Source organism: Drosophila nasuta, chromosome 2L (assembly GCF_023558535.2).
Source record: "Drosophila nasuta strain 15112-1781.00 chromosome 2L, ASM2355853v1, whole genome shotgun sequence".
NCBI classification, from domain to species: Eukaryota; Metazoa; Arthropoda; class Insecta; order Diptera; family Drosophilidae; genus Drosophila; species Drosophila nasuta.
In genome coordinates this window covers 28,328,658-28,356,106 of record NC_083455.1, presented here as the reverse complement: position 1 = coordinate 28,356,106, position 27,449 = coordinate 28,328,658, and the positions used below count along the sequence as shown (strand labels likewise).

At 45.8% G+C, this 27,449-nt stretch overlaps 1 protein-coding gene across 2 annotated transcripts in view; it reads right to left on the bottom strand.

Moving 5' to 3' along the window:
- Positions 1-3,819: 3,819 nt before the first annotated feature.
- LOC132792722 (protein O-mannosyl-transferase TMTC2) overlaps positions 3,820-27,449 on the bottom strand; it is a 28,954-nt gene continuing 5,324 nt past the window's right edge. The window contains exons 2-10 of one of the 2 annotated variants that reach the window (XM_060802177.1): positions 11,784-11,870; positions 9,751-10,306; positions 8,384-9,551; positions 8,195-8,309; positions 5,602-5,687; positions 5,147-5,535; positions 4,993-5,077; positions 4,777-4,934; positions 3,820-4,706 (exon numbers count right to left, since the gene is read on the bottom strand). In XM_060802177.1, coding sequence (XP_060658160.1) covers positions 4,533-4,706; positions 4,777-4,934; positions 4,993-5,077; positions 5,147-5,535; positions 5,602-5,687; positions 8,195-8,309; positions 8,384-9,551; positions 9,751-10,306; positions 11,784-11,870 — 2,818 coding nt within the window. In that variant the 3' untranslated portion in view covers positions 3,820-4,532. Of the gene's footprint in view, positions 4,707-4,776; positions 4,935-4,992; positions 5,078-5,146; positions 5,536-5,601; positions 5,688-8,194; positions 8,310-8,383; positions 9,552-9,750; positions 10,307-11,783; positions 11,871-27,449 lie in introns of those variants that run through there. The other variant, XM_060802184.1, reaches the window with a different exon arrangement.

Genomic DNA, 27,449 nt, shown 5'->3' with positions numbered 1-27,449 from the left:
CACACACATACTGAAAACACACATTCGCATTCACACATTGAATCCACAGGCATTGTGGCTGTCTCGAAAAACCAAAAATCGAGAGCATCGAGAAGCATAGAGAAGAGCGGGGAGGGAAAAAAAAGGGGGGGGGGCGAAGGCGGGCTGTAGTCGATGCCAGCCGCCGCCACTCGTTGCTCGTTGCTCGAGTGGCCGCAGGGCAATTGGATATAATTTCTAATTACACGCTTGGACGGACTTTTTACTGTCAGCTTAGTTTACTGATGTCTCTATATTTTGCCTCGCCAGACTATATGAGTGTGTGTGTGTGTGTGTGTGGGAATGCTCGTGTGTTTGTGTGTGTGTGTTTTGTGTGTAATTTGGAGCATGTAGTATAAGTGTAATTTGGCATTTTGATTTTTAATTGTTCGGCCACACAACCCGCTGGCATAGAAAAATAATTTCCACAACTTGCATCCTTTAATTAAACCAGGCAGCCAGACAGCAGTGTCGGTAAAGACACGCAGCAAAGGCAGACATAAACATGCATAGACTAGGGTGACAGACAGACTGACAGACAAATAGTTGGGCGATTTGTAATTGTCGAAATTACAAAACTACACATGAAATTTGCATATTATTAAGCTCGATTGTTGTTGCTGTTACTTCTGTTGCTGCTGCTGATGGTTCTGTTGCTGTCAGTAGCCCGAAGAGCCAAGAGAAATATATCAAGTGACAGTCGTGTCTTCGTCTGTCTGATGTTGTATGTGTGGTGTGTGTGCAGCATGCTTTGTCCTACTCCTGGTGTTCTGTCCTGTGTCCTTCTACGCCATAAATTGCTGCTGCAATTGCAATTGTCGCTGCTCTGTCGCTGCACTTTGCGAAGCTCGGCGATGTCAACACTTGAACACGCGCCAGCGACAGTCGAAAGGCAAAAAGCGCCCCGAAAATTATGCAACAGATTCTCTGAAATTTGGTGCACGAGGAAGAGGAGGAGGAGCAGCAGCCAGTTTATTTTTGCGCAATTACAGAATGGGATGAGCTCAGAAAGAATACAGCAAGCAAGAAAGACAAAAAATAAAAGAAGAAAAGCATGTTGCAAGCAGAGCGTCGAGCGTCGGTGACAACGCCAGCTTCTGCTGCAGCTTCAACTGTCAACTGTCAAGCGTTTTTTTGTTGTCATCGCTGTTGTTGTTGTTGTTGTTGCTGCTGTTTCACGCCATTATATTCGCAATATGATTATTATGCGAATGCAAAAGTGTTGACGTTGTCACGTTTGAGCTGCCAGCTTGTCAAGTGCGAACAGCGAAAATGGCATTGGCACAAGTGTTGCAAGTGCGGCAAGAATCTGCTTTACTACCAACTAATTGGCTCATTTTTTGCTCCACTGAAATGTTGTATGTGCTGAAGTCGTTGCTCTCTCCCACTCTCTTTCTATATATATATATTTATTTATATCAGTAAATATGTAGAGCGAGAGTTGGCAAAAAGTAGAGAGCACACAAACAGTCACAGGTCCTGTTACGGTCAGGCAGCGGCAGCATTTGATGGGACCCTCATCAAAAGCGATTTAAGTACGAGTCCGGCAAAAGTTTTTTCCTTCTCTTGCCTCTTGGCAAATGTGCAAATAACAAATGATTTTGGATTTGCCATCACCCACTTGTAAATAAAAGTAGTCTCTGTCCGAATGTGGGTGTGTGTGTGTGAGCGTGCTTGTGTGTAATTATGTGTGGTATGTACCAGCATGTTTGCCTTTGTTTTTTATGCCTGTCATGGCTGTATGTTGTATGCCCTTTGGCCAAATCAAACGTAAGCCACAATTAAAACATAAAACAACTAAGAAACTACTCCGGGGCGTACTCGACTGTGAACTACTCTCTCTTTATATTTTGGGGACAATACAATTACACATATCACTTTCAACAGTTGATAATAGTTATTGTGTAATTCAATATTGGTCGTATTTAGCTATAGTATTACAATTTCAATTGGATATTCTCTATTATTATTACCTACTACGATTGTTACTAAATCATGAAACCTTTTCCCGCTTTGGGCAATGCGTATATCTAGAGATTTCTCTATCTTCTCTATGAGCCTTTGCATGTTCAACGAGAATGCTCTACACACATGAAACATTTTTTACCAACCTTTAGTTGCTGTTAAAGGCCCGGGGGTCATAATTAGCTCGAATTAGTTGCATCTGAGCCTGCGTTTGGCAGATGGGTCCAGCTCTGAGTTAGGGGCAATAGGTTATGGGAAGAGGGGGGTGTGCTATGGTTTGTCCAGCTCTCAGCTGCCACTCAGGCGAAGAGCATTTGCAAGAGCAATTCCCGGTTATTGTCTGGTGAGCTAGAGATTTTCAAGTAGTTATCTCAGAGCGCACTCAGACGAAACCACCAAACCCCATCTACGATTGCAGCTGAGTGCCTGAAAAGCGAAGAGCTTGACTCTGACGTTGGCTGTTGGACGTGGAACGTTGACGTTGCCTTGTCATAAATCCGCGCGCTAGCTGCTGAGGCTGTCAGTAATTAGCGCGCTCACTCAGAGAGCGAAAGAATAGTCCTCTCTCTCTCACTCTCTCTCTATCTCTCGCTCTTGCGTGGCCCCTGACAAAGCTAACGAGTCACTTGTAAGAAAGCCAACAGCCCGGCAATGGCACAGACTGGGACAGACAGGCGTCTGCAATTAGTGAGCAGCACTCGGTCGGGCACATTTAGTGGCCTGCTGCTGCTGCTGCTGTTGCTGCTGGTGGTGCCACTGCAACAAAGTGGCTCCAGCGAGGCGCCGTCAAAGGAGATGATGAGAAGGCGCAGTACCATGACACCGTTGCAGTCGGCAAACATCGACTAGATGACTAGCTCTTGAGCTGACTCATTGACTGACTGACTGACGGACGGAGTGTTTGTTTCACTGGTTGACTGATGCATTCATATATACGCCACTGAATTGCTCTTGTGCACGTTCAGTGCCTTGAAGCAGCAACTGCTGCAACAAGAACAACAAACATGCCGCCATTAGACTTGCCAAACCAAATTGACTCTGCACGGGAGTAAGAGCGAGGGGCACACTACAGTAGAGGTTTGAGTTTGCATGTCAAAAGTCATCACCTTTATCGTTTTACAGCATCGCCCATTTCATGGCCAGCCAGCAGCCATTTAGCCTTCCATCCACAGCCATCCAGCAGTTGCATTAGCTGTGGCAATATTATGACTGCAGCCAGACCCCAGAAAAGGAGTCGTAGACACGGAGACAAAGCTGAAACTGAAGCTGAAGCCGAAGCAAGTGCCTGGATCTTGTCCTGCCAGCAGTAGTCCTGGCAGTCAAGTATATTGTAATTCATAATCCTACGATTTAGTTGGCATAAGACACAACGCTTTATTTCTTGTTGTGGTTTGCCTTTGGCTTAAGTGGCGCCTTCGCTAGCTGCTCCACCAGCTGCAGCTGCACCATCGCCTTCGTCTACATCTTCGTCCTTACTTTGGTCGTCGTTTACGTTTTCGCCTTCATCTTCGACTTGGTCGCCCAGTCGAAAATTTTGACACTGATTGTGTTTGTACTCTGTGGGAGATGGAGAAGGAAAGGGGAGATTTTAAGCCGTTAAGCACTGAAAATATTTCCTCTGCCATGGGTATAGTTTCCAGTGCAAGTGGAGCTTTGGGCAGACTCGGGCAAAGTGGTCACAATTATGGGTTCAATGTGCCACTTGGAGAAAGCATATCAAGCCCAGCCAAGAAGCATTTACTCTCTCGTTTAACTAAGGAGCTTACCATAGCGCAATTGAACAATAAATGAAGGGGAATAATAAGAACGTAATGAAAATGCGACAGTTGATTATATTTTCAAATAGGTTTTTGTCTCTTTAATTATATATGTATCTTCTTTTCCCATATAATTTATTCATCTTTACAATCATATTCTGTTCTGTTCGATTCTCGTATTTGCTTAACTAAAATGTACACACAACGCAAAACGATCTCGAGCCGCGTGGCCCGGTCAGAAGCCACACCACATTGATAGGCATAGTCCATATACAGTCATACATACATATATATATATATCTTCTCTATATATAGTCAATCAATAGTCATATTCCTTAATAGGTTTTCTCGTATTTACAATAATTTACATAATTATTAAGCACATAAGTTTTATCAATACCAGGGTTGCATCCTTCCTGCGATTTCTCCGATTCTCTAAGGATATATTCTCTGTACAGCATTGTCCGATATCTGTTCTGATTTCGGATTCATTTTGACTTAACGTTTAGGTAGTTTAATTATTGTTCTCTCTGTCTCCACACTTGTCCTCACTTTATCTTCGCTTCGCTTTTTTTGCTTATAAATTCTTTGCCTTTGACATTGACTTGCATTGGTCGCTGCTTGGATATTTACACGCTTCCTGCTGATGCCTGCTATTTGATATACATATGTATCGAAGTCCTTCGTATAAATTCTTTAGAGTTATCTAAGGGCCATCCCATCCATATCAGGCCACCGTATATAAAAATAACTTTGCTCTGTGGCTAATTAACGATTCCCACATTGTGGCAGCTAAACATTCGTGACCCCCAACTTGGCCAGATTGCCAAGCGTGATGGAATCCCCCGGCTGTAGTTGTAGTGCCGCCTTGTAGCTAGCCGCCGCGTGGCTTGTGCGTCCCAGAAGATGCAGAATGGCGCCCAGATTGGTGTGGGCATGTGCGTCATCGGGTCGCAAATTGACAGCCTAGAAACGCACAGAGAAAGCAGTCAGTTAAATTTGTACTGATGTTTTACTGTTAAAGCTTTATGCTCACCTTGCGGTACCAAATTTCCGCCTCAACCTTGCGATCGAGCAGCCGCAGTGAAGTTGCCGCCGCTACCACCAAGGCATAGTCCGTGGGCGCCAATTCCGCCGCACGCCGATGATAGACAACAGATTCGTGATGGCGCGATTGCAGCGTCAGGAATTCAGCTGAGGTAGAAGCAAAATGTTGTAGCTAGGATAACTTGAAAGCATTCAATTGACTCACCATAATGGTGATAGACGCTGGCCTGATCTGGCGCCAGCTGCAACGCACGCTTGAACCACATTTCCGCCTCCGAAGCGCGACTGCTCTGCATAGGAATAGGGTTAAGGGACTGTAAGACATCTCTATTTATGAGATTGCTGCATAGATTACTTACATTTCTGGCCAGCGTGATGCCGTAGGAGATATGTGCCGCCACCTGGTTGGGCTGCAGCTCAAGGGCAGCTCGGTGATGTCGCTCCGCTTCGTCCCACTGCTGCAGACGACCGAAGACATCCCCGATCCGCTGATAAAGCACTTCCCGTTGATGCAGCAGAGCAGGTAACGCGGACAACGCCTCCCGATACACGGCCAGCGCCCGTTGCAACTTCCCCTGCTCCACGTAGAGTGCGCCTAGCTGCAGATAGGCCGAGCTTCTCGCCTGATCATGAGCACTACGATCACGCACAGCTGCCCCGTCCAAAGTGGAGCCCACCTGCAGTATTTCGATGGCCTGCTGGCGTCTGCCCAGCGCAATGAATGATATGCCGAGGTTGAGATAGGCGACTGTTTGCGGACAGAAGATAAGTTTATACTTTGTCTATTGTGGAGCCTGTAGTGTGATTCACTCACCTGCTAGACTAGGGCGAAACTTGATAGCACGCTGAAAGCACTCGACTGCTGCCTTGTAGTCCTGCTGATTCTGGTGCAGAATGCCCCTGCAATAGAGAAAGTGAAAGTGTTGGCATTAATAGACTGCTGCTGAACTTGTCGCGCACTTCAATGTCTGCTTTGGATTTAATTAGAGCGCCCAGAAGATAACAGGCGGAAGGTGAAAGGTGGCAGGCCACTTGTCGGCGCCTAGAAAACTGTCAAGTATGCAACTGAATATGAAAGCTGCAAACCTGTGTAGAAGGTGAAGAAGTGCGAAAAGACTGGCTGGGATTTATGTAATTAGTTTGGCCAACACAGTAAGTGCAGTTGTTGGGCTTTATTAAAGCTTCAATCTGCCACACAACTAGTTGCCTGCACATACGGCACATTCAAAGGATACACAGACTGTTCCAGCTGTCAGGAACAACAACAGCTCGACTGAGAGACTGACAGACTGACGACTCGTAAAGCAAAGGTAGAAAAAAATCAAATTATACAGTTCAGTGATTTCTGGTTTCGGTGTTTGGTATTTGGTAGCGAGCAGCGTTTTCTTAGGATGCCATGAATCGTCATCGTCTACTCTCAGATTGTAGGTGTGTGCTATGTGTGTATCGATGTATCGTGCGTGTGTGTGGCAATTCCCCATGTCCTTAGTGGCAGTGGCAAACACCGGTAATACACACAATTTCGACAACTCGTTCACTTTCTTTTCTACTACAGTAGCATCCATCTATCCGTCTGTCTCTTTCTCTGTCTCTGTCTCTCTGTGTAGATGGATGGGTGTGTCCTTTGGCTGGGTCTTGGCTCCGCTTGCCGAGGGTGGTAATCAGTCAAGCAAACGACAAGAGCGAACGAATGCCGAATGCCGGCAGCATTTGCTATTGATGACTTGATCGCAGTAAATAATATATGTGCAAACAGCTGTTTATCCTTTGAGCGCTAGCAGGAAATAGAATCGTCCCGTCGGGAACAAGGATGTTGAGCAACTTTAGTCAAGAGCAGAAGCAGGAGCTGTTGCTGTTGCTGCTGCGGTTGGCCTGACAACATTGATTTTCGATTAGCGCAGGGGCAAACATGTCACGCAGCAGTCCTTTCGTCCTGTTTATCGTTGTTATTCTTGTTGTTGTCGTCTGTCCTGTCTCTTGGTTCTGCACGTTGAAGGGTTTCGGGTCTTCGGTGTTTACCCTGCGGCTAATGCTCGCATTCTTTGTTCAACAGGAGGAGTTGAATATGACAGCAGCCTTAGCAATGTGACCTGATTCTGAACCATTGACTTTGAGTACTTTGACATTAACCAGCAGCTGCGAGCTGTGAGGGGTTCGAGTTGCTTAGCCAAAATGCATGCAATAATCTGGCATGCAACGGGGGTGCGGCAAGGGGTAGCAAGGAAAGAGCTAAAGTCGAGTGTCATGCAAAAAATGACGCACTGAATATTCAAAGCGAAAACTTCGCGTATAGTTTTTCACTTTTTTTTTCCCCCACTACTCTCTCGCAGTTGCAGTTATGGCACTTGTTGTTGTGTGTGGCATAATACGGTATTATTGTTGTTGTTGCTGCAGTTGTCTGCTGCTTTTTCTTTCTGCCGTTATGTTGTCTCGTCGCTTCGAGTCGCGTCGCGTTGCGTTGCTGGGAAATATGCGCAATGAGCAAAAATGCAATGCGAACAGACAACAGACAAAACAGCACGTTTACAGACTTTGTCAGACGTTGACAGACAAACGGAACGAAACGGAACGAAGCGGACAAGCAGGAAGATAGGCGGACAGATCTTTCCCGCTCTCTCACTCCATTTCTCTCAGGGCTCTGGGAGTGTGAACGCGAAGGACTTTTGTTGAGCAGCGATAGCCGGGAAAGCTGAAAAACTACGAGTATGCAATGAAAAAGTAAGCAGCAACGAAGTGCGCATAGTTCTGCAGCAGCAGAAAGAATTTCCATGCTGCGTAGCCTTCGTCGCTGTCTCCATCTCCATCTCGTCTGCCACTTCTGCTGCTACTTGGTGGAAAACAACAGAATGGGCTTCATTTGACAGCTTGTTCGGCATTGTATTACTCGCTGTCTCTCTGTCTTTCTCTCCTTCTCTCTCTCTTGCTCTGGGCCTGGCCAGGAGGCTGGGGCGATGCATTATAACGGAACGTAACAGTGCAGCTTGACGGGAGCCTTGAGCATGAAATGGTCGCACTAAATGCGCAGCCAAGCTCCAGCAAAAACATACAGAGATAATGAAAATGGCTGCCTGGGAAAAACGCTGCCATTTATCTGAGCACTTGAAGCGTGGCAAGCGAGAGAGAAAGCAATGCGATGTGTCTACTATATGTGTGTTGCATGTTCTACATGTCGCATGTTAGCTTGTCATGTGGGACAGCAGCTCATCTAATGCGAGTACTACTTCTATTGCAACTCTCTCTCTTCGTGGAGCGTGGAGCTGAGTGAGTGAAGGGTGCACTCAGATTGGTTGCTTTTCAAACTGGCTGGCAAATGGCAAGTGGTAAATGGTAATGGTAAATGGTAAATGGTGTATGGCTGATAGTCTGATGGGCGCTCGATGCTCGATGTTCAGATGCTCGATACTTACAAATTGAAGTGCACATCCGCCATGTTGGGCCTGTATCTGATGGCCTCCTGCAGCACCAGCTTGGCCTCCTCGTAGCGAGCCTGTGAGCTCAGCACGCTGCCCAGATTGCCCAGCGCTGCAAAAAAGGTGCAAAATTGAGTGGTTGAGTGAAAGGGAAATGCAAACCTGATCAAGGGCACTAAGACTCACCTTTTGGCGGATTGACAGTAATGGCACTGCGGTAGAGGCTCTCCTCGTCCCGCCAATCGGCGTTGCGTTGCACGGTCCGCAGACTCATCGCTGCCAACAGCACGCTGAGCGAGAGCAGAAGGCCACAACGTGTCCTCCTCCCCGAGCCATGGGAACGAGTGCAGGCCAACAGTTTAGAGACGCCAAAGCCGACCAGCAAGCAAAAGCCAACACTGGGCAAATACAGCAATCGCTCGGCGACCACGAAGCCCACGTAGAAGAAGAGATTGCTGGCAGGCAGGAAGGGGAGTGTCAGAAAGGCGCAGGACATGAGCAGAATGCAGGCATTGCGAGCGGACCCTGTCATCCCTCCCAGCATGTAGCCTGACGAGCACCTAGCTTGTCCATCGAGTGAGTCACAAGTGGAGCTAGAGCTGGAGCTAGAGCTGCTGCTGCTACCGCTGCTCTTGTTGCTGGCCGTTGTGCTGTTACTGCAGCTGCTGCTGCTGCGCGACCCTCGAAACGCCTTGTGCAAGGCCAAACTGACAGCGGAAGACACGAGGTGATGCTGAGGTTGTGGGGCTGAGGGAACAGCTGAGCTGCCAGCTGCTTCCTCTCCATAGACGTAGACGCCATTGCTGTTGTTGTTGTTGCAGTCACTGCACGGCTGCTTGGCAAATGGAAGCGCTTCCTGATGAAAAGATGCCTCATAGGCTTGGTACTTGTTGCTGCTGCTGTTGTTGTTGCTGTTATTGTTGTTGGCAGCCCGCTTGCGCTTGGCGCGAGACTTGCGTCCAACCTTCTGTATGTGATACTGCGGATAACCGCCGTTCGCACCCTCAAAGAGCTCGCTGCCGTAAAGCAGAAGCTTACAGCTGCGCCAGGCAACGCCGAGCAGCACAGAATAGAAGCAGATGGTTTGAGCATTTCGACGATCCCAAAGCGTCGTCACGCGTGGCAAGGCGTCCATGCCCCAGTCGAAGCTGAGCACTTGTGGTTGCAGCAACAGCTTAAAGTTGACCACCGGCAAGTGGAGAAAGGTGAGCAGTCGCGTCCACGCGGATGCAGTTCGTGCTATGGGATTGTCGGCGCTGGAGAATGCAGTCTGGGGACCGGGAATTGTCACAAGTCGCCAGTAGACGCTGAAGAAAAGAGCACCCATCACAATGCAGAGCGAGCGCAGTCGTTGCTTTAGAGATATGGAATATATGAGGGAGAATGTTATAAGAGGGCATTGTGAATTGAAATTGAAGTGAATTGACAGACTGCTCCAACTTTGATTAAAACAAATCTATTATTTGACAATTTTGAGTTGAAAATTCCTAATTAACTTTCAGAACTGAGCAAAATAAGTTAAATTTAATGACTTTTGTTGGGCTGAAGCTTACCTTATCCACATGACCACCAAGTCCACGCATTACATCGAAGGCAGCACACACCAGGAGAGCAGTAATTGCAGTCTCCTTGCAGAGCAAGGCAGCCACAGAAAAGAGAAGCGTCGCCAGCAGAGCGAGCCATTGTCTAGGATCGCCAGAGTCGCGCCAACGTATGTGACGCAAGTAGCTGAGGTACGTGAGCAGATAGCAGACACAAGCGGCAACATCCGCTCGCCCCACCACACCGGCCACAGCCTCCGTGTGAATGGGATGTGCCGCAAACAGAGCTCCAGCGGCAAGCACCGCCCAGAAGGAGGCGAGCAGCGTACGTGCCACACGCACCACCAGCGCCGTGGCGATGCAGTGCAGCAGATTGTTGACTAGATGGAAGCCCCACGGCGCATAGCCGCCGGCCAGTAGATAGTTGAGCCTGAAGCTCAGCACGCACAGCGGTCGCCAGGAGCCATGGGAGCCGCTGTCCGTCAGCGGCGTGCCCCAAAAGTCATTGGCGAAGCTTCTCTGCCAAGACGCCGCCCCCGACACGTCTGCATTGCCCAAAATAGCACGTCTGAAATGAGACAAAAAGCGTTATATGAATTTTCTGCTGTGCGTATCTCTTGTTGAATGAACTTATTGAGGATGGCAATCAATTAAGAGAGAATCTATTGACATTTCATCATATTAAATATGAAAACCACACTCAAGAATAAAATGACAAAAATGCAAAGGGGAAAATTGCATTTGCACAATCAAATCGAGTTTAGAAGCCAAATCATTTAGCATGCAAATTGATTTTGTCGTTCACTTGAAGATTTCTGATTTCGTAAAAATAGAAAATTGTTTCCTTTGCCTGTACTTTTCTCATGCTTGTTTTACAGTCAATAAGTTGAAACTGCCTCGTAATAATTGTGTTCTCAAAGCTAGAAGGAATGATGTCACAGATGAGGCAGCATCATGCTTTCAACTTGAGTTGCTGAAGCAACGGCAACGGCAAACAGAGCCGAGGCCCAGGGGAGTCCATGTGGACACTTTTGCACGCACACCACGAGGGCTTTGTAGGATTTTGGTAAGGTATTCGTGACAGGAACCAGGCGCCAGGCACCAGGAACGGAAACCAGCTCAGCTTGTACGCGCACACATCACGGCCATAGCCGATGACGTTGTCGTTGTCGTTGTCGTTGTAGTTGATGTTGCTCTTGTCGTTGGCTGTTGCTGTTTTTGTTGCTCTGGCGTTTCACATAAACAAATGCCACTCTAATACCTCCATGTCAGCCAGTCAGTCGCAGTCTGCAGTGTAACCATATGCCAGCCCTCCCTTGCCTTCCCTTTTTTATACCCTCTACTAAAAGGGGAGAAGGGTATTATAAATTTGTGACGGAAGGAAATGTATAGTTAGAGAAGGCATTTCCGACTCTATAAAGTATATATATTATATTCTTGATCAGCGAGACGATATAGCCATGTCCGTCTATTCGTCCGTCTGTATGAACACGTAGATCTCAGAGACTATAAGAGATAGAGATCTAAAAAAAATACTGTTGTATGGAAAAATTTACCTAGTTACTAAAGAGGTTAGTAGCTTTGGCTTTCTCACTCTATGGCATATTTTGAATGTAGTACTATATATTTTTTAGCATTTTTGTGGTATATTTTTTGATACATTTTAAGAATAATGCCGCGCAGTTTTGCTTCTATTCAACATGGGTAGCGGGTATCTCACAGTCGAGCACACTCGACTGCAGCTTTCTTACTTGTTTGAAATGGCTTGAAATTCGATTTTAAGTACCGGGGAAATTCCATTGCAATATCGCAGGCATGCCAAAGGCAAACCTCCAGCAAACTCGCCCCCAATCCCAAATATTTTATATATACGCTTCGTACTTCTTTTTTCTTTGTGACAGTTAAGACTCTCACAGGCAAGAGTGGGTATGTGTATGAGTGTGAGAAAGTGTTCGTGTGTGTGTGTTTGCTCTCGGCGTTTAAATACATAAATTTGCTTTAAAGCTTAAACATTGTCGAAAACTTCTCACTGGGTGCTTGCTTACCTGTCGTCGTAGACGAAGCCCGCATTAAGCGTGTTCAAATATAACACGAAAGCCAGGCCACAGCAGAGCAGGGAGGTGTAGTCCATGCTGTAAGATAAGAAGTAAAACAAATAAAAGAGTTAATACTTTCTCTCTCTCTCTCTCCTGGCAAACTTGACAAATAACTTAATTTAAGATTATTGATTTGAGTTGTGTTAATAACTAAAAACCCTTTATTATTATTTATTCCGTTTCTCACATTAAGTTGTTGGATTTTTGCGGCATTATTTTTGTCATTAATGTTTGCTGTTATTGTTTTGCCTGCGGTCAATTGTAATGGCTTCTGTTGCAGCAGAAACAGAAACAGCGACAACAACAGCAAGAGCAGCAACAATTGCTGTGGCGGTGTCCCTTCCCTTTCTGCCTTTATGGGCAAATGTGCAGGTAGATTGCATTCATGACTTCCTCTTGGCACAGCAGATGGCAGTTGGTTGGCCCCGTTCATGATGATGTTGCACGCAGTAGCAGCAACTTGCAACTGCCATTACACATAATGAGCGGCAGCCGGGCCAACAGGATGTTGCCATTGCCGTTGCTGTTGCTGACTCCTATGCACATTTGTTGCTGCGGTTGCCAACGTCAACATCATCCAGTCTGCCAACTAGGCATGCAGCCTCTCTTGCTCCCACTCCCACGTTCGTTCGTTGACATTAAAAGTCGCAACAGTTGCAACACAACAGACAATAAAGGCTATCAACAAACGTTGTGCATGTGTGTGTGCATGCACGAACATGTCGCCGGCATGCCCCCAGCTCTTAATGTACCAAATAATGGACACAAGCCGCTTCATGTGCGCTCACCGGCACATTAAGCCGTTCCCCCGTTGAATGGCAAGTCGCCTCAAAGTTCTCTCTGTTTATCTGTCTGTCTTTCAGTTGGTCTATCTGTCGCTCTCTCTCTCTCGCTCTCTCTTTATCTGTCTATCTACCATGTCCTCTTCCACTTCCCCTCTTTGTTTTTGTGTTTATGTTGGCAGGATTTTTGTTTCTGCATTTGCGGTTAATTATTTTTGGTCCCGTCGAAGCCCGCAGGCCAATGACTACAACACGACCCTTTCCCAAAGTGTGGACTGCACATAAAAAATCAATGAGATGAGATGAGTCCAGTTGAGTTGAGTTTAGTTCAGTTGAGCCGAGCGGAGCCCAACTATTTGCTATTTATGTGGCATACTTTTGGGCGCACAAATATGTACGATATGTAATAAGCAGTTGGATTAGAAGCTTGCTTTCCTCGTTGCCCCCGCCCCCCTCTCTTTCCGTTTTCTGTGCTTGTTGTGGCTCGGTTGCCGGGTTGTTCGGTTGCCTCGTGCCCCTGATGCGTGGTGCTTATGGGAGCTTAGTTAGTGGCCAACAGCAAAGTTCTGTTGGTAAGAGATTTCGCATTATGCACGAGGGCCCCCAAGCGGCTTATGTGCAAATTAGCAGCATTCAATATAACCAACACTCGCAGCAAGCCATGCCAAGCTCGATGACCGAAGAGAGGAGACATAGGCAAAGAGAAATGAAGAGAATAACACACAAAAATTGCTTTGCTAATGAGCCATAATGATGAGCTTTGCTTTTGCTCTTCTTCTCCTTCTGCTTCTCCTTCTCTGGCATCTGGCTTCTGGCTCTTTCGCTGACAATGAAGAAGCTGCCAAGCGTCCCAAGTGAGTGGACAACAACTTGTTTGCAATGGGCTTTGTGTGCGCCTGATTGATTCGCTTCCAAGCCATTGACTGCGACTGCTTAACATACTCATCACCATCACTATCAGCATCATTATTACCGTGGAGATCATTGTCATTAGCAGAGCAGCAACAGCAAAAGCATCCACTACGCTGTCAACTCATTTAAAAGCCGGTCGCATAGCAATTATCTACAAATAATTGGCCTGCGTCTGCCCATAAAATGAACTTTTCCTCACCAATTCAGAAGAGAGAGAAAGACGGGCACGCGTTCATTGTTTGTCTGGCCATGGTCATACATTTCCTTGATTTTCCCGCACATCATGTGTTACAACTTAACTTTCTTGGCTCACACCATTACACACATACACACACATGGTCAACTTGTGGGCCTATCGAGCTCCAGCTTGCCAGCTGGCTTTGGCATCTGGCTGCGTCAGCCGTTGGGCATTTTATCGTGCTGGCCATAAATCATGTTTTATTTTTGCAATTAGCGCTGCCACACAATAAATTACGGGCTTTTCATTGTCTCAGCATTGAGCGAGGACACACAACAACAACATCAACAACAACAACAATAACGTCTAGGCTCGCAATTTGCTGCTTGGACAAACTGACTGAGACTGAATGTTGTTACTTGAAAGTTTGTTTGTTTGGCATTTAACTGTTTTAACGTTTATTGTTGATTAAATTGCCGCACTGTTTCTTATTGGGTCACACTTTAAACTGTTGACACAATTTGCCACTCGGCGTATCTAATGGCTGCCACTTGCCAGTTGCCAGTTTTCCAGTTGCCACTTGCTAGCTTGCCACTTGCCACTTGTTTTTATTGGCCTGCTAGCCTGCCACTTGCCACCTGCCATCTGCCACCTGCACAACTGTCGTCGTCTGACCCAGTTGCTGGTGGTCGTCGCCTAATGGTTTTCTGTGTGCGCTGTTTGTTGTGCCTTTGACATTTTGCGATGTTTCCGCTTCCGGTGCCGAGGTGTACAACAGTCCACCAGTCATAGTCACAGTCACCGTCACCGACACAGTCGCAATCGCAGTCCACTCCCATGTCCATGTTATTTTTGTTTTTAATGTGACTCATGTCACAAACTTATGCCCGAAGGTCATCGTCTCAATTTGCACTGGATTCGTATTTCACTCAGCCAACAAACCATCATTTCTCTAACTCCTATTACTCCAACGTGTAAAGGGGCTGCATTTCCCCCTTCCATAAGGTGTGCTGTGTGTGTGAGTGTGTGTGTGAGCAAGTGCGTGTGTGTCTGTGTGCGCGCTCAGTGACTTTGGGTATTAAAATTCAAAATTAATTGCCTGGCGCGTTCGACGGTGCACAGTACAGCGAACAGCGAATGGCGACAGCGGGATCCAAATACAACAAGGAGGAGAACACGGGGGGAAAAGGCAAAATGAACAGCGAAAAACAAAAAAGAAAATGTATGGAAATTAGAAACTGGCGTCGCACTCGAGAGACTAATAGACGTGAAATTTAAGCGCATTGAATTAATTTCATTGTCCAATACACACACACGGACTTTGAATGAGGGGAATGAAGTCATTTGGACAGCACAGGAGGAAGACGGGGAGGGCGGGGAGGACGCCCACGTGTATGCTGACAAAACTATAATTAATAGGCGTTTTTATTTCACTTTGCTTTATTATGCATAACATTAATTATATGCACGGAGCGAAACTTACGTTGCGAAGGGGTTAAATAACCACTCTATAACGTTTTATACTAAGAAAAGCTGCTCCACTGGATGGACAATGGAATTAATTTGACAGCGCAAACTAATCATTTGCTAGTCAAATTGCTGAGGCAGAAAGTCAAATACACATGAATTCGCTGGGGGAAATGCAGCAAGCTAAAGCTAAAGCGAAAGCGAAAGTTTATTATTATGCGCCAAACACAATCCAAAAGTGCAGAGAGTACATGTGGGTTGAAAGCCAGCAAACCAAATGGAAAAATGGCAAAAAGAGAACCGGACATCAAAATAATGAACGGAAAGGCAGTCATTTTGTGTGCGAGTGTGTGTGTGTGTGTGTGTGTGCAGTAAAAATGCCGAAAACGTTTTAAAAATGAAACGATTACACCATTGCGGCTTGCAAACGACCAAGTTATGATAATGTTTGGCCAACTAAACTCGTTTAGCTTGCCAAATACGACGAGCCCGGAGCCCCAAAAAAAGTGCACAGCCTGTTCATGAGAGTAGGAGTTGCATGTGTAGTTGTGTGTGAATGTAGTTGGTTGCAAGGTAAGCCTGCTAGCAAGGGTGCAACACATGCAAACATGAGCCAACGACTCCACAATGGCCAATGGCCCATTGGGCGCATTGTAAGCCCGGACTCAACTGGAATCGAGTTCAGACGAGGCAAAGCGAGTCCTCCTCGACTGTGACGCTCAGGTCTGGCTTTGGTGGCCTCTGTCGATGCTGCTGCTGCTGCACTCATAACAATATTTTCGGGTATTTAAAAACCAAAGAGCGTCCCTCTCCATGCACGTGTGTGTGTGTATGTGTGTGTGTCTTGTGTGTACGAATGTTTATGGCCTCTGCACAGACTTTGGCAGTTTTATGCTAATCACAAAAAGGCAGCAACGCCCCCACATTGCACCACACACATGAGGCATGAGGCATGAGGTGGGGGAAACTCGAACCACTCGAGGTAAACTTTTCATTTTTGGCCCATGCAGAACTTTTCGTTGGTTCGTTCGTTCATTCGTTTTGTGGGGATATTCAGCTCACTTATTTTGCCGATTTTCGGTTGCCTTTTGCGCTCAACTCGTTCAACATTTGCCCAACTATTCGTGCAATTGCTTGCTCCTCTCCCCCCTTTGACGGCTTTCAGTCAGTTATAAAAGTTAACTTCCGCTTTGGTCTTTTCAGACAGTCGCTTCAACTGTTTCCAACATATTTAGCATGAACTGCATTTTCATGTTGTAATACTACATAGAAATGTTTGTGTTTAAGTTATGTATGAATGCCCACAGATGGCGACACGCATAAATAATAATTAGGTAATAATTAGCATATGTCAATTAACAAAGTTCGATATGCCTTTAAGTGGCACATACACACACACACACACACTTGCAGAGAGAAAACACACACACAAATATCCAAGAGCCCAAATCGCGAATTGAACGAACGCAGCGCAACTTCAACACTTTGCCGCCATAATTTAATTTAAATGCTCGAAACTGTGAACGGTTTAATTATGTATTCACACAGACACAGACACTGGAAACAGCAACACCAACAGCAACGAAATGAGGGGAGGGCGAGGAATGAGGAGAGGATAGATCCGAGTCGGATTTGCTATGCCAAAATGTTTTGGCGCCCGAAAAATACGAATACCAAAAGAGAAGCTACTACACTAGAGCGAGAAGAGGGCAAAGAGTGGAAAGGCGGGGGGATGAGGCAGGCAGTGAAGCGTCTCGATAATCGTGCACATGGCAGACCGCGGATTAGGCAGCGGGTCGCAACGAAGCTGTTTGGCCTAGTTCTGAGTGAATGTGTGTCTGACTGTGTGTGTGTGTGTGTGTCTGCGTTAATTGAATGCGCAACTGTCGTGCCATCCCACTTTATCATTACCCAGTCCTCTCTCTCTCTCTCTCTCTCACTCTGTCGTACTCTCTCTGTTTGCTCCCACTTGTGCGTTGTCTGTTTAAGCCTGTTGAACAATTATAACTGGCATGTCCAAATGCCAAGTGCCTGAAATTGAGTCCGGCCTACACGGCGTATGCGTGATGCTCTATATGCTAATTAAAAAGGCATGCATGTGTCAGTGTGTCTGTCTGTCTATGACGGCGACTATAGTTACGTTTGTGTGTGTGTGTGTTATTTGCATTACATAATTATAATTACGCATACGCCATGTTGGCGCACATTTGATTCGCCTACGCACAGCAGCTGAACAGCAGAGCAGCATTATAGCATTATTTTCTCCCTTACCACCTCTTTTTTTTCGTTTTTACTTGCATCTTTAACACACATGTACGTGGCAAATATTTACGATTGACTCTATCGTTGGGATGCAGCAGCAGAGGAGGGAGTGAAGTTGATTTTTAATAGTTGCCATGCAATATTTAACAATTTGTGGCAAGAGAAAATGCTGCAAAAACACTGCGCAACTGTGGCAAAATATTGACTGGGGAAAAAACAAAAGCCACACTTAAACATCCAAATATCCGTGGGTATGCGATGAGTCTCTGTGTGTACTCATAAATATGAAATAATCAAGCGGGAATAACTTTTCTGCATGTCACGTGTCCATGTAAAGAAAATCCAATTGCTAACCGCAAACATAATTAAAAACTTTGTGCAACCACAATCGATGGCTCCAACAGCGATTGCGATTGCGAATGCGATTCGATCGCTATGTGTTGGAATGCGTTACGAAATGGCAGCTTCCTGGGCGTTACACAACATTTTGGGGGCGTGCGGGTCAGGGGCATCGAATTGCAATAAAAATGAGCGCAAATACTTCCATAGAGTCAGGGCCGTCAGCAGGGTTGCAAGTTGTGTGGCAACAACTGGCTGGCTGGCTGTCAGCCCACTACACGTACGTGAGTATAAATCCAATTAAATCACAAGTTACGCAATGTGATAAGTCACGTTGTTTATTGTTTTAACGTACACACAGCTCGGAGTGAAGTGGTTGTTGCATTCACACCACAATTATTGCATAGAGAGGAGGAAATCCAACGAGAAAAGGTTTAAAATATTGTATGAGAGACTAGCAACAGGAGATGTGAAATGAAGCACGAAACTAAGCGCACTTTTCGCTGTGAATTTGGTCAGCAAAAGTATTTAATGCCACTGCCAACGAACCACGTGAACTACTCGATTTCGTTGCCGAATATACATACATATATGGCACACTCGACGCCAATCTCTGTGGAAATTTAATTTGAAATTTTCGACGGATCTCTATTGAGAAATTAGTATTGAAATAGAAAATGAAAACGAAAATGAAAACGAAATAAAAAAAAAGGAGACTGGAGCAACTGAAAGTATCCAAGTTAAGTTAGTACTCGTTATGACTAACTCTTGTTCAACTTTAAGCATGCAATGATGGGTGAGAGACAGTTCGGGAGAAGAGAGGAATAGGACAGGGGGAAGGGGGAAATATGAGTTGAAAAAGAACTGCAAAATACTTTTTGAAGAGCATTTGGACATTGGAGTTTCGTGTGGCTTTCAGCGGTGTGCAAACTTGATTATTTCCGTTTGGTGGTGTGCGGTCGCAAAGTGCTTTTGCTCACCACCTTCCCCCGCCCCGCCCCGCATCCCTCTTCAGCCGTCTCTCTCTCTCTCGTTGGGTTACCGAAAAGTAAACCGACAACAGACTTTGGCAGGCCGGTTTATTAAAGCATAAATTTGTGCTTGGCAAATTATTTATTAAGACCCGAAAAGGGCAGAAAAAGTACGAGTATATACTTGTATAAGTATGAGAACGGAACATAAATAAAAGTAAAAGTAAAAGTGCGTCGAGGTCCTTCTCATTTAAAGAGAGTTGAGCAAAGATTTTGAACTCTTACTCTGGCCAGAGGAAACCACAAGAAAGCAAAGCCATTTTTGTCCACTGCCCATTGTAGCTTGCCTCATTGCCTTGCCCTGCCCCTTGCCATGCCTTGCCTTGCCTTGCCCATCCCTAAACTTTTAATGTGCTCTCTGGCTTTAAGCAGCTTTAAGACCCTTCGGTTATGCAGGAGTAGAAACAGAAGCAGAGGCAGCAGCTGCTGTCTCAAAGAAGTCGACATTACTTGGCGCAGAGAGTCAACGTCAACGTATGCGGCTTTTATGGTTTTTTAATGCTGCAAATTATTAGGTTGCCTTGCTTTATATTCGTTGCCGCCGACGGCATCAAATTCGAATGGCGCGCCAGAGCGTTAAAATTTGTCACGCGCGCTTGCTGCTGCTGCGAACACGGGGCGTATGTGGAATTTTTGTGTGTTGCAATTTCGCCTGTGGCGATCGATCGATTTTGTGGAAGCGACACGACGAGCAATGAAGAAGCTGACACAGTTGCCAATTTCTAGCCAACAGCCACCAGCTGCCAGCTGCTAAATGTATATCAAACATTTCTATCAATCATTCAAAACGATTGATTCGCAATGCAAACGAACAGCGCTCACTTACAGCGGCAACTCACACACACATCGAAATGCATGTGTGCAGTTGGTATTCCCATTTCAGGCATCACCAGCTGTTGTTTCCATTTGCCCACAGTTGCTACTCCGCCTCCTCCTGCCCCTTCGATCCCCGTTGCAAATGATGCACGTAGCAAAATTGTCCAACTGTGCACATATTGACAACTAACAGATTTTTTGCTATTGTGCAATTTTTGTCATGTGCGGGCTAAATCAGACGAAACGGACACAAACAAACAGTTGCCCAATTTGTTTGTGCACCGAAAACGGGGCGGCAACAAAGTGTGAAGGGGGGCAGGGCACAAATGCTGGTAGATCTTGTTGTTGTTGTTGTCGTTGCTTATAAGCAAATTGCGGATTGCTGTTGCAAATTTGTATATTGCAATGTGGCTGCAGCTGTAATGGATGTGCCATTTGTGGCATATTGAAAGCTGCAGGGAAAACGAATACGAATAGCAATAGAAAAAGGAATAGGAATACGAATTCGGATTCAGATTCGGATTGAGATTGGAATTGGTATTGGTATTGGAGAGATATGATAACCTCTGTCCATTCATTGATTGAATACTTTCTCGTTGCTGCTGCTGAGTCAATCGCGGATAAAATGCCGCCCCACAGATTATAACCTTCTCTCTCTCATCGTTGTGGAAGTAACACAACATTTTAAGTGAATGAAATGAAAACAAATATTGCAAATTTATTCATTGTAAAGCACATACAGCTACTTTTTCAGCTTCAGATACAGATACACCGATACATGAAGTTGCCAATTGGTTGCATTGTGGCTCTTGTTGCCACTGGCTGCTGTTGCACGTTGGTCTGCGGTTGCCTGCGGCCATTGTGTGGCAGTTGCAACACTTGCAGTCGCTACTGCGAGTGTATTTGTAATGCATTTATGCCCTCATTTCATTTGTTTGTTGATTTATTGACGTAACGAACAACACGATGATGATGAGATGAGATGAGATGAGAGACTGCCTAAAACTAAAGTTATCTGCAGTGAGTGCGATCGTTATCTAGTCGATGGCTTCGATTGAACTGTCGAGTAAATGACGAGTTAACATTCCCCACCGCAAAGCCACGCCCGTTCCTCCCACACTCCATGAGAGAGAGGGAGAGAGAGAGAAGGGGCTGTTGGCCACGGTCTGAATGTTTGTGCTGAACAAATACAACTTACTGATTTTATTGCAAATTGATTTTATGTGCAGCTCACCTGGGCAAGACCACAGAAACAGACACGGACACGAACATGGACATGGAGTTGGCTACAGTTACAGTTGCAGCGTCACGCCCACTGACTGGGCTGGGCGGGATTGGCTGATTGGCCCTGACCGGACCGAGAGAGAGTTGGATTCAAACAAATTTCTCATGTTTACATTGTATGGCGATAGTGGAAACTTTTTAATCAAAGTTAATTGGAAAGTTTTGCTTTGTCATTGCAATGTAACACACACACAAACATGCAGCACACACGTACAGACAGAAAGAGAGAGAGAGAGAGAGAGAGCGGAGCACATTGAAAGTCTGAGCAATGCAGACGTGCATAAAGAGGCAAACTAAAAATGAAAAGTAAAATGTAGGTTATCCTTCAGCGCACACAAAATGCTCTCCTTCCACGTAACCGTACGAGAGTGTGTGTGTGTGTGTGTGTACGTTCGGTTGCTCATTCATTTTATTGCTTGTGCCGCTGCTGCTGCTGCCGCTTGTTCCACCTTTGATGATAAAATGTCATTTTGCTCGTTTACGTGCTGGTTTGTTCCCACTCCACACACACAGTGTGTGTGTGTGTGTGGGTGTATATTGTGTGTGTGTGTGTGTGCAGCTTCCCTTGCTTCGGCTTGGCTTCCTCGTCTGCAGTTGAAGTCGCAGCCAGGGCCAGGGCAGCTGACATTCAACGCTCTTGATTAAATTTTATGCAGTTTAACTATTTCTTTTTTGCCTCTTTCCCTCTGCCTACTGCTTTCTCGCTTTGTTCCCAGAGGCAGCAGAGGGGATTCACATACCCAGCTTTTTATTACGTTTGAAGGCTGACGACGGACGGACGGACGAACAGACAGACGGACGGACAAACGGGCGCGCTCAACACTTAAGCGCAGTCGACTGGCTGCCAGCCTCTGTCTCTGTCTCTGCCTCTGTCTGATGCCCCTTTGGCATCTCCGCTGTCGTGTCCACAATTCCCTGTGTATGTCTCGCTCTCGCTTGTCTGTAAGCTTCAGTTTATGCTGCAACCGGAAAATTAATCCTAATGAGTGCTGACACACACACACACACATAAAGAGAGAAAAGTGAAAGACAGAGACAAAGGAAGCGAACATCAGGCAGTGGGGATTGCAATGCTGGGGGAAGGGGGTAGGAGGCAGGCAGTTTGTTTGCGCATGTGAAGCGATTTATGCTTTTTTCTCCGCTTCCCGTTGCCTCTGTTGCCCCAAGCGTTGCTGCTGCTTGCTGCACACGTGCGCCACATGTAAAATGCAAGCATGTAAGCACACACACACACACACACACGCAGCATACACACGCACACTCACACTGACACACGCAGAGCCTTTGGCTCATATAAAACAACATTTTGTAAGCATTTTATAGGGCCATAGTGTGGCATGGTTGCCTGCTTGACTGTCGACGTTCTACTACGAAAGTGAGAGAGAGAGCGGGAGGGGGAGACAGATGGTGGCTTCGGGAGGGGGGCGGTGGCTACCTGGGCGGGTTGGTTTTGTGTGCGCTTCCTTTCAAAAGTGTTAAATGCCGCGTTTTGCATTCGCTCTCACATTGCTTGCATTTTCCTTTCGGTTCGGTTCCATTCCGTTGCCATTCGCTGGTGTCTTTTATGGCTACAGCGGCTCTGCCATTGAAATACGACAGCCAGGCACCTCAGTTACCTCTGCCTGGCATTAAATGGAAATGAAATCAGTGTCAATGTAGGCAGGAAATTTGGTTTGCTTAGTGCTTTCAGCTTTCAGCGGGCACATCCTCGTCTCTGCAATGCTTTGTGCCATACACACATACACAGACACACACAGACCAAGTTTAATAGACTCGGTATCATGGAAATTAGCCCAGGGACAAGTTCAGTTTGCACGCTGACAATTCCTGGAACAGCGCACACATTTTACACAAATAATGGCAGCGGTTTTGACTTCAATTGCAATAAGAACAAGAATCAGACCAAGAACAACTCACACACACGCACACACATACAACTGTAGGCAGTGCATATGTGCCTGCTCCCCTGCGGGGGCATTAATGAGCACGTGGCGGCGGCTGCCATCAAATCATATGTTGATGTCGCCAAGTCACGTAAAAGTGTATTTAGTTTTAGGCAGCGCTCGACTTCAGTTGGTAGGCGTCTAACCGGTGCCAGGCACAACAATGCCAAAAAGTAAACAAATTAAAATGTATGCACAACCACGTATGTTTGTGAGTGTGTGTGTGTAACTTGACGGGCTGAGCAATTAAGCGTGCTAAGCGAAAGCAACAAAAAAAAAAAAGAGTAAAAAAGCATTGCATAGCTGCAGGCGCACACTTAGCGCCATCTATCGGCTATGGGCAAATCATTTAGCCCGCAACATTTTTGTTGTTCTTTTATTTTGCATATATTTTTTTGTCGAAAGTGAGCACAAATTGTTCGCCGCGTATGTGTCCTCAATTTTGCACTCTACCCGAAATACAAAATACAAAAAAAAAAAAGCAGAAAGGAGGCTAAAAGGCATCTCCACCCATTGTGTCGTCGTTTCACATATTTGGTTCATGGCAGATTACGTATACGCCCACTTTGAAAATCGTTTGCATTGCTTCGGCCTCGCTTGCCACAGAGCTTGGTTGGCAGCAGCAGCAGGAGAGTCATCCATCTACAACATGCCCTTCCTCTGCTCCCTCTTCCTCTTCCTCTCCCCCTTCTAGTTGCTGTTGCTATTGCTGTGTTCCAGTTATTTGGTGTGCGGCTTTTGTGTTCACTTGGGTAACAAAAGCGTCGCTCGCTTGGTTCTGCTTTTGTTTATTTTGCTTTTATTTTGGTTTTGGTTTTTCTTTGTTTTGCTTTTTGTTTTTTACTTGCCATTGCCATTTTTTGCGCATGTTTGACATCAATATAACTTCACTCGTCCGTCGCTTGCTACTTTTCATCTTTGTTTTCGCACGTGAGTGTGTGTACGAGTGTGTGAGTGTGCGAGCGTGTGTGTGTGTGTGTACAATTTTAACTCTATTCACTTGGTCCAAATATGCAGAGTTGCGTTTTGCCTTTTGAAACTGTTGAAATTGACAGTGGTTGTTGTTTCAGTTAGTTGCATATGTTTATAGCCTCTCTCTCTCTCTCTCTCTCGCTCTCTCTCTCTCTTGTTCTCTGTTGTTTATGTGTGTCACGTTTATTTAGTTGCGGCTTTAAAATGGTTTATGGTTTATTTACGTTGCGTTTTATTGATGTTTGCTCTACAAAGATTCTGTCACGCACACACAGCTGCACAATTGGTGACAGCTGATTTCAGTTTAGGTCGTAATCCTTGACTAAGTCTGGGCCGAACTTGCATTGGCTTTTCAATTAAACTACGAGCAAAGTTCGCTGTCTGCCGCATTTAATCATTGATGAGGCTTAAGTGTGGCAACTACTTCGCTCCAATGTTCAAATATACGCTTTTATCTCAGCCCGCCACACCTCGAACTCCTCCCACTCTAACTCCAATTCCAATTCGGAATCCTTTTCGAGTAGTGTGTGGCTGTGGTTGGACTCGTGACATTTGCAAATAAATAGCAATAACCCTTGGCAGGAATAAAAGAAACGGGGCCAGTGCTTTTTATATGCTCTTTCAATTTATGGCCGCAAATGAAATTGCATTTACTACAACTGAGTGTGCGAGTATGTGTGTGTAGTTTAATTTAAATATTTCACACGCACACCAACACAATCATAGTCGCAGTCGCAGCCACATGCGAAGCATGAAACATTTGTTTTGACTGTGCACAGAGCATCGCATCGCATCGCATCGATTCACACGTTCAACTCGCTGTCTGCTTTCTCCCCTTGTTTTTCCCCTCTTCGATGTTTCCGCACGTAAAAGTGATGAGGCAAATCCACTACCACTCACCCAACTCTCTTTACTTCTCTTTCTTTGTGGCACGCAGCGCGCCAATATTTAAAATATGAAGACCATTAGCTAAATATTGGCTTTGGCACGCGCACGCACACCACAACCGCCCCAATCACCGCGGAGAGAAGCGCACAAAGCAGTCAATAATATTAACCAGCAGCCAAAGATTCTCTGTACTGGATCTGTGGGTCGTGGTTCGTGGCTCGTGGCCCGTTTGCCCGTGGGTAGTGGATATTGTAAGAGACCAAGGCCCTGCCCCGTGCTGTGCATACTTATTTGGAGCTCAAGGCGCCCAGTGGAGATGGAGTAGGGGATGGAGTTGGAGGTGAAGGCGGTACGTGGGCGGTGAGTGCATAAAATAAAAATAAATGTTAACAATGGCGAAAGGCGTTCAGCTGGTTGCCGTTGCCCAAAAACTGAAGCTGCCGGCGGTGTCAGACTCATGCGGCGCATGAAATACCCGAAACAACATTTGCCATCGTTGTAGGAAGGGGAGGGAGAAGAGGAAGGGAAGACGTAGATGACGACGATGGCGGCAATTTGTTGTTGCTCGTTGTTGGTTTTTGCGTGTACTTATGCTAAGTAAAGCGATGATGTAAAAGACAATAACGTCTTGGCTGCGAGGATGGTGTAAAACGAGTAAGCAAATCCACTGAGGCCACAAATTCAGCTTCCGACTCTCTCACTCCCTCCTCTCTCTCCCTCGTTTCATAAAGTGTGCCGAAATTTGTTGATATTTGTGGTACATTGTATTAGATACTCGCATATTCTTATATGTATGTTATGTACTCAAATTTTTGAATAACCTTCTCTCTTGTATTTGTTTTCATTTGCGTGTGGCTTTTAATATTGTTGGCCAAGGAGGAAATGTGTTTGCGTTTAACATTTATGCCATATTTCTCGCAGAATATTCAGGCCAAGAGCCAAACCAAAAGATTCACAGATATTGTAATATTATTATGCAGCTGTGCTCAAGTTTTGCAACACCTGTTCTCTGGTCCGGCCAGGGCAGAAAATAAAGAAAGAGAGGACGGGCTCATCTTGGACCTCAATTTAGTCGTTTTGTCCCTCTTTTTGCTGAGGCCAGGGCCCAAGGCTTTTAAATTAAATAAACTAACACAGACGCACGCAGACACATAAATTGAAGAGAGCAGAAGCAAAAATACACCCACGGAAATGTAACTAAAACACACACACAGAAATACATATAACAGACACAGATACAGATACATTTTTCTCTACAAACAGTCGGAGTAGTTTGTGTATGTGAACTGCCACACACACACACACACATTTACATATATTTTAATGCAAATTGAGCAGAATTAATTTAGTACTGTCTGTGTTTATCTCTGGCGCGTTTAATATGATGCCCGCCACTCTCTGGCTCTCGCTCTGTCTCTGTCTCTTTCTCTTTCTCTATGCCACATCCTCCGAGGCTGTCGACGTTCTCAGATCCTGCCTCACTCCAGGGCTTAGTGTGCGTCTTAGTGTCGTACTCTCTCCCTCTTCCTCTCTATCTCTTATTCTTTCTGTCATTCTGTTTCAGTCTGTCTGTCTGCCATATGTTCAACGTTTGCCTGACGCAACATTTTCCTGATATTTTTCCATGCATGCCACATATATAACATTCACACAAATGGGGAAACATAACCGACCTGGGGAAATACACTCTCTCTCTCTCTCTCTCTCTCTCTGGCAGTTTGCAATTGCTTCGAATGTGCTGTTTACAGGGTATGTGACAGTCGAAGAGGTCGATGCTGACGTGGTAAGTCGCCACTTGTGTTTTTTATTAAAAAATTGCTGCGAGCAGCTTGTGCCTGTCATTGCGCTGTCATGTTGCCTACTTTTAGGCGACGGGCTCAAACATATGGAAGCATGCTGAAGCCTTGGTGCAAAGTCAATTTGGTTGCCTTGGCTGCGGTTAGTGCGATGCGAAAGAGCGACAGACGGAATGAGGGAATGAGGGGAGACGACTCCCCTTCGAATTGGCCCCGATTCGCATTAGGCACGCATCATTTGCGCGTTTGTAATCAGGCGAAAGTGTTTCGACTTCACTTTGGCCTTGGCTATTCAGTAGAGTTTGCCTTTGCTGTCGCTTTTGCTTTTGCTTTTGCTGCTGCCTTCTTTTGTTTGCCTTTGTCTCAATTGAGCAGGGCTCACACCCATGCACACACACACACACACATACTGTACATATTTCGAATTTAAAGTAAAAGTTTTTCAATTTCAAGTTTTATGGCGACAAGTTCGCGCTACAACCACATACAAAACACAAAGCAGAGCTCCTCCTCTGCTCTGTCGGGCTCTGTCCATGCTCTGCCTCTAAATTGTGTGCCGGGTGGCCAATTGCGCCTGTTCACACCAGATCGAGGCAAACGCCGAACCGTGCCGCAGTCTGCGGAGTGGCCGACAGCTGTGTGGAGCTGCGTAAATTTGCTTTATTTTATTTCTTTTCCGCTACGTGCTCACAATTCCTGATGCAATTCACCGCCAGACGTGCTTTAATGTATCTTAAATTTGTGTGCTGTATACTGTGTGTGTGTGTGTATTCTCCCCGACGGCGCTGCAGTCGAGTGTAAGCCACGTGTTAATGCCGCAACAAATGGCAGAACAACGGCCAAAAATTTAGTTAACCTGACCAACAGAAAAGGTCAGCATTGAGGAGGGAGGCTTCAAAGCACATTTCGTTGCCCATTGCCAACAGCTCTACGCTGGCTCTCTCT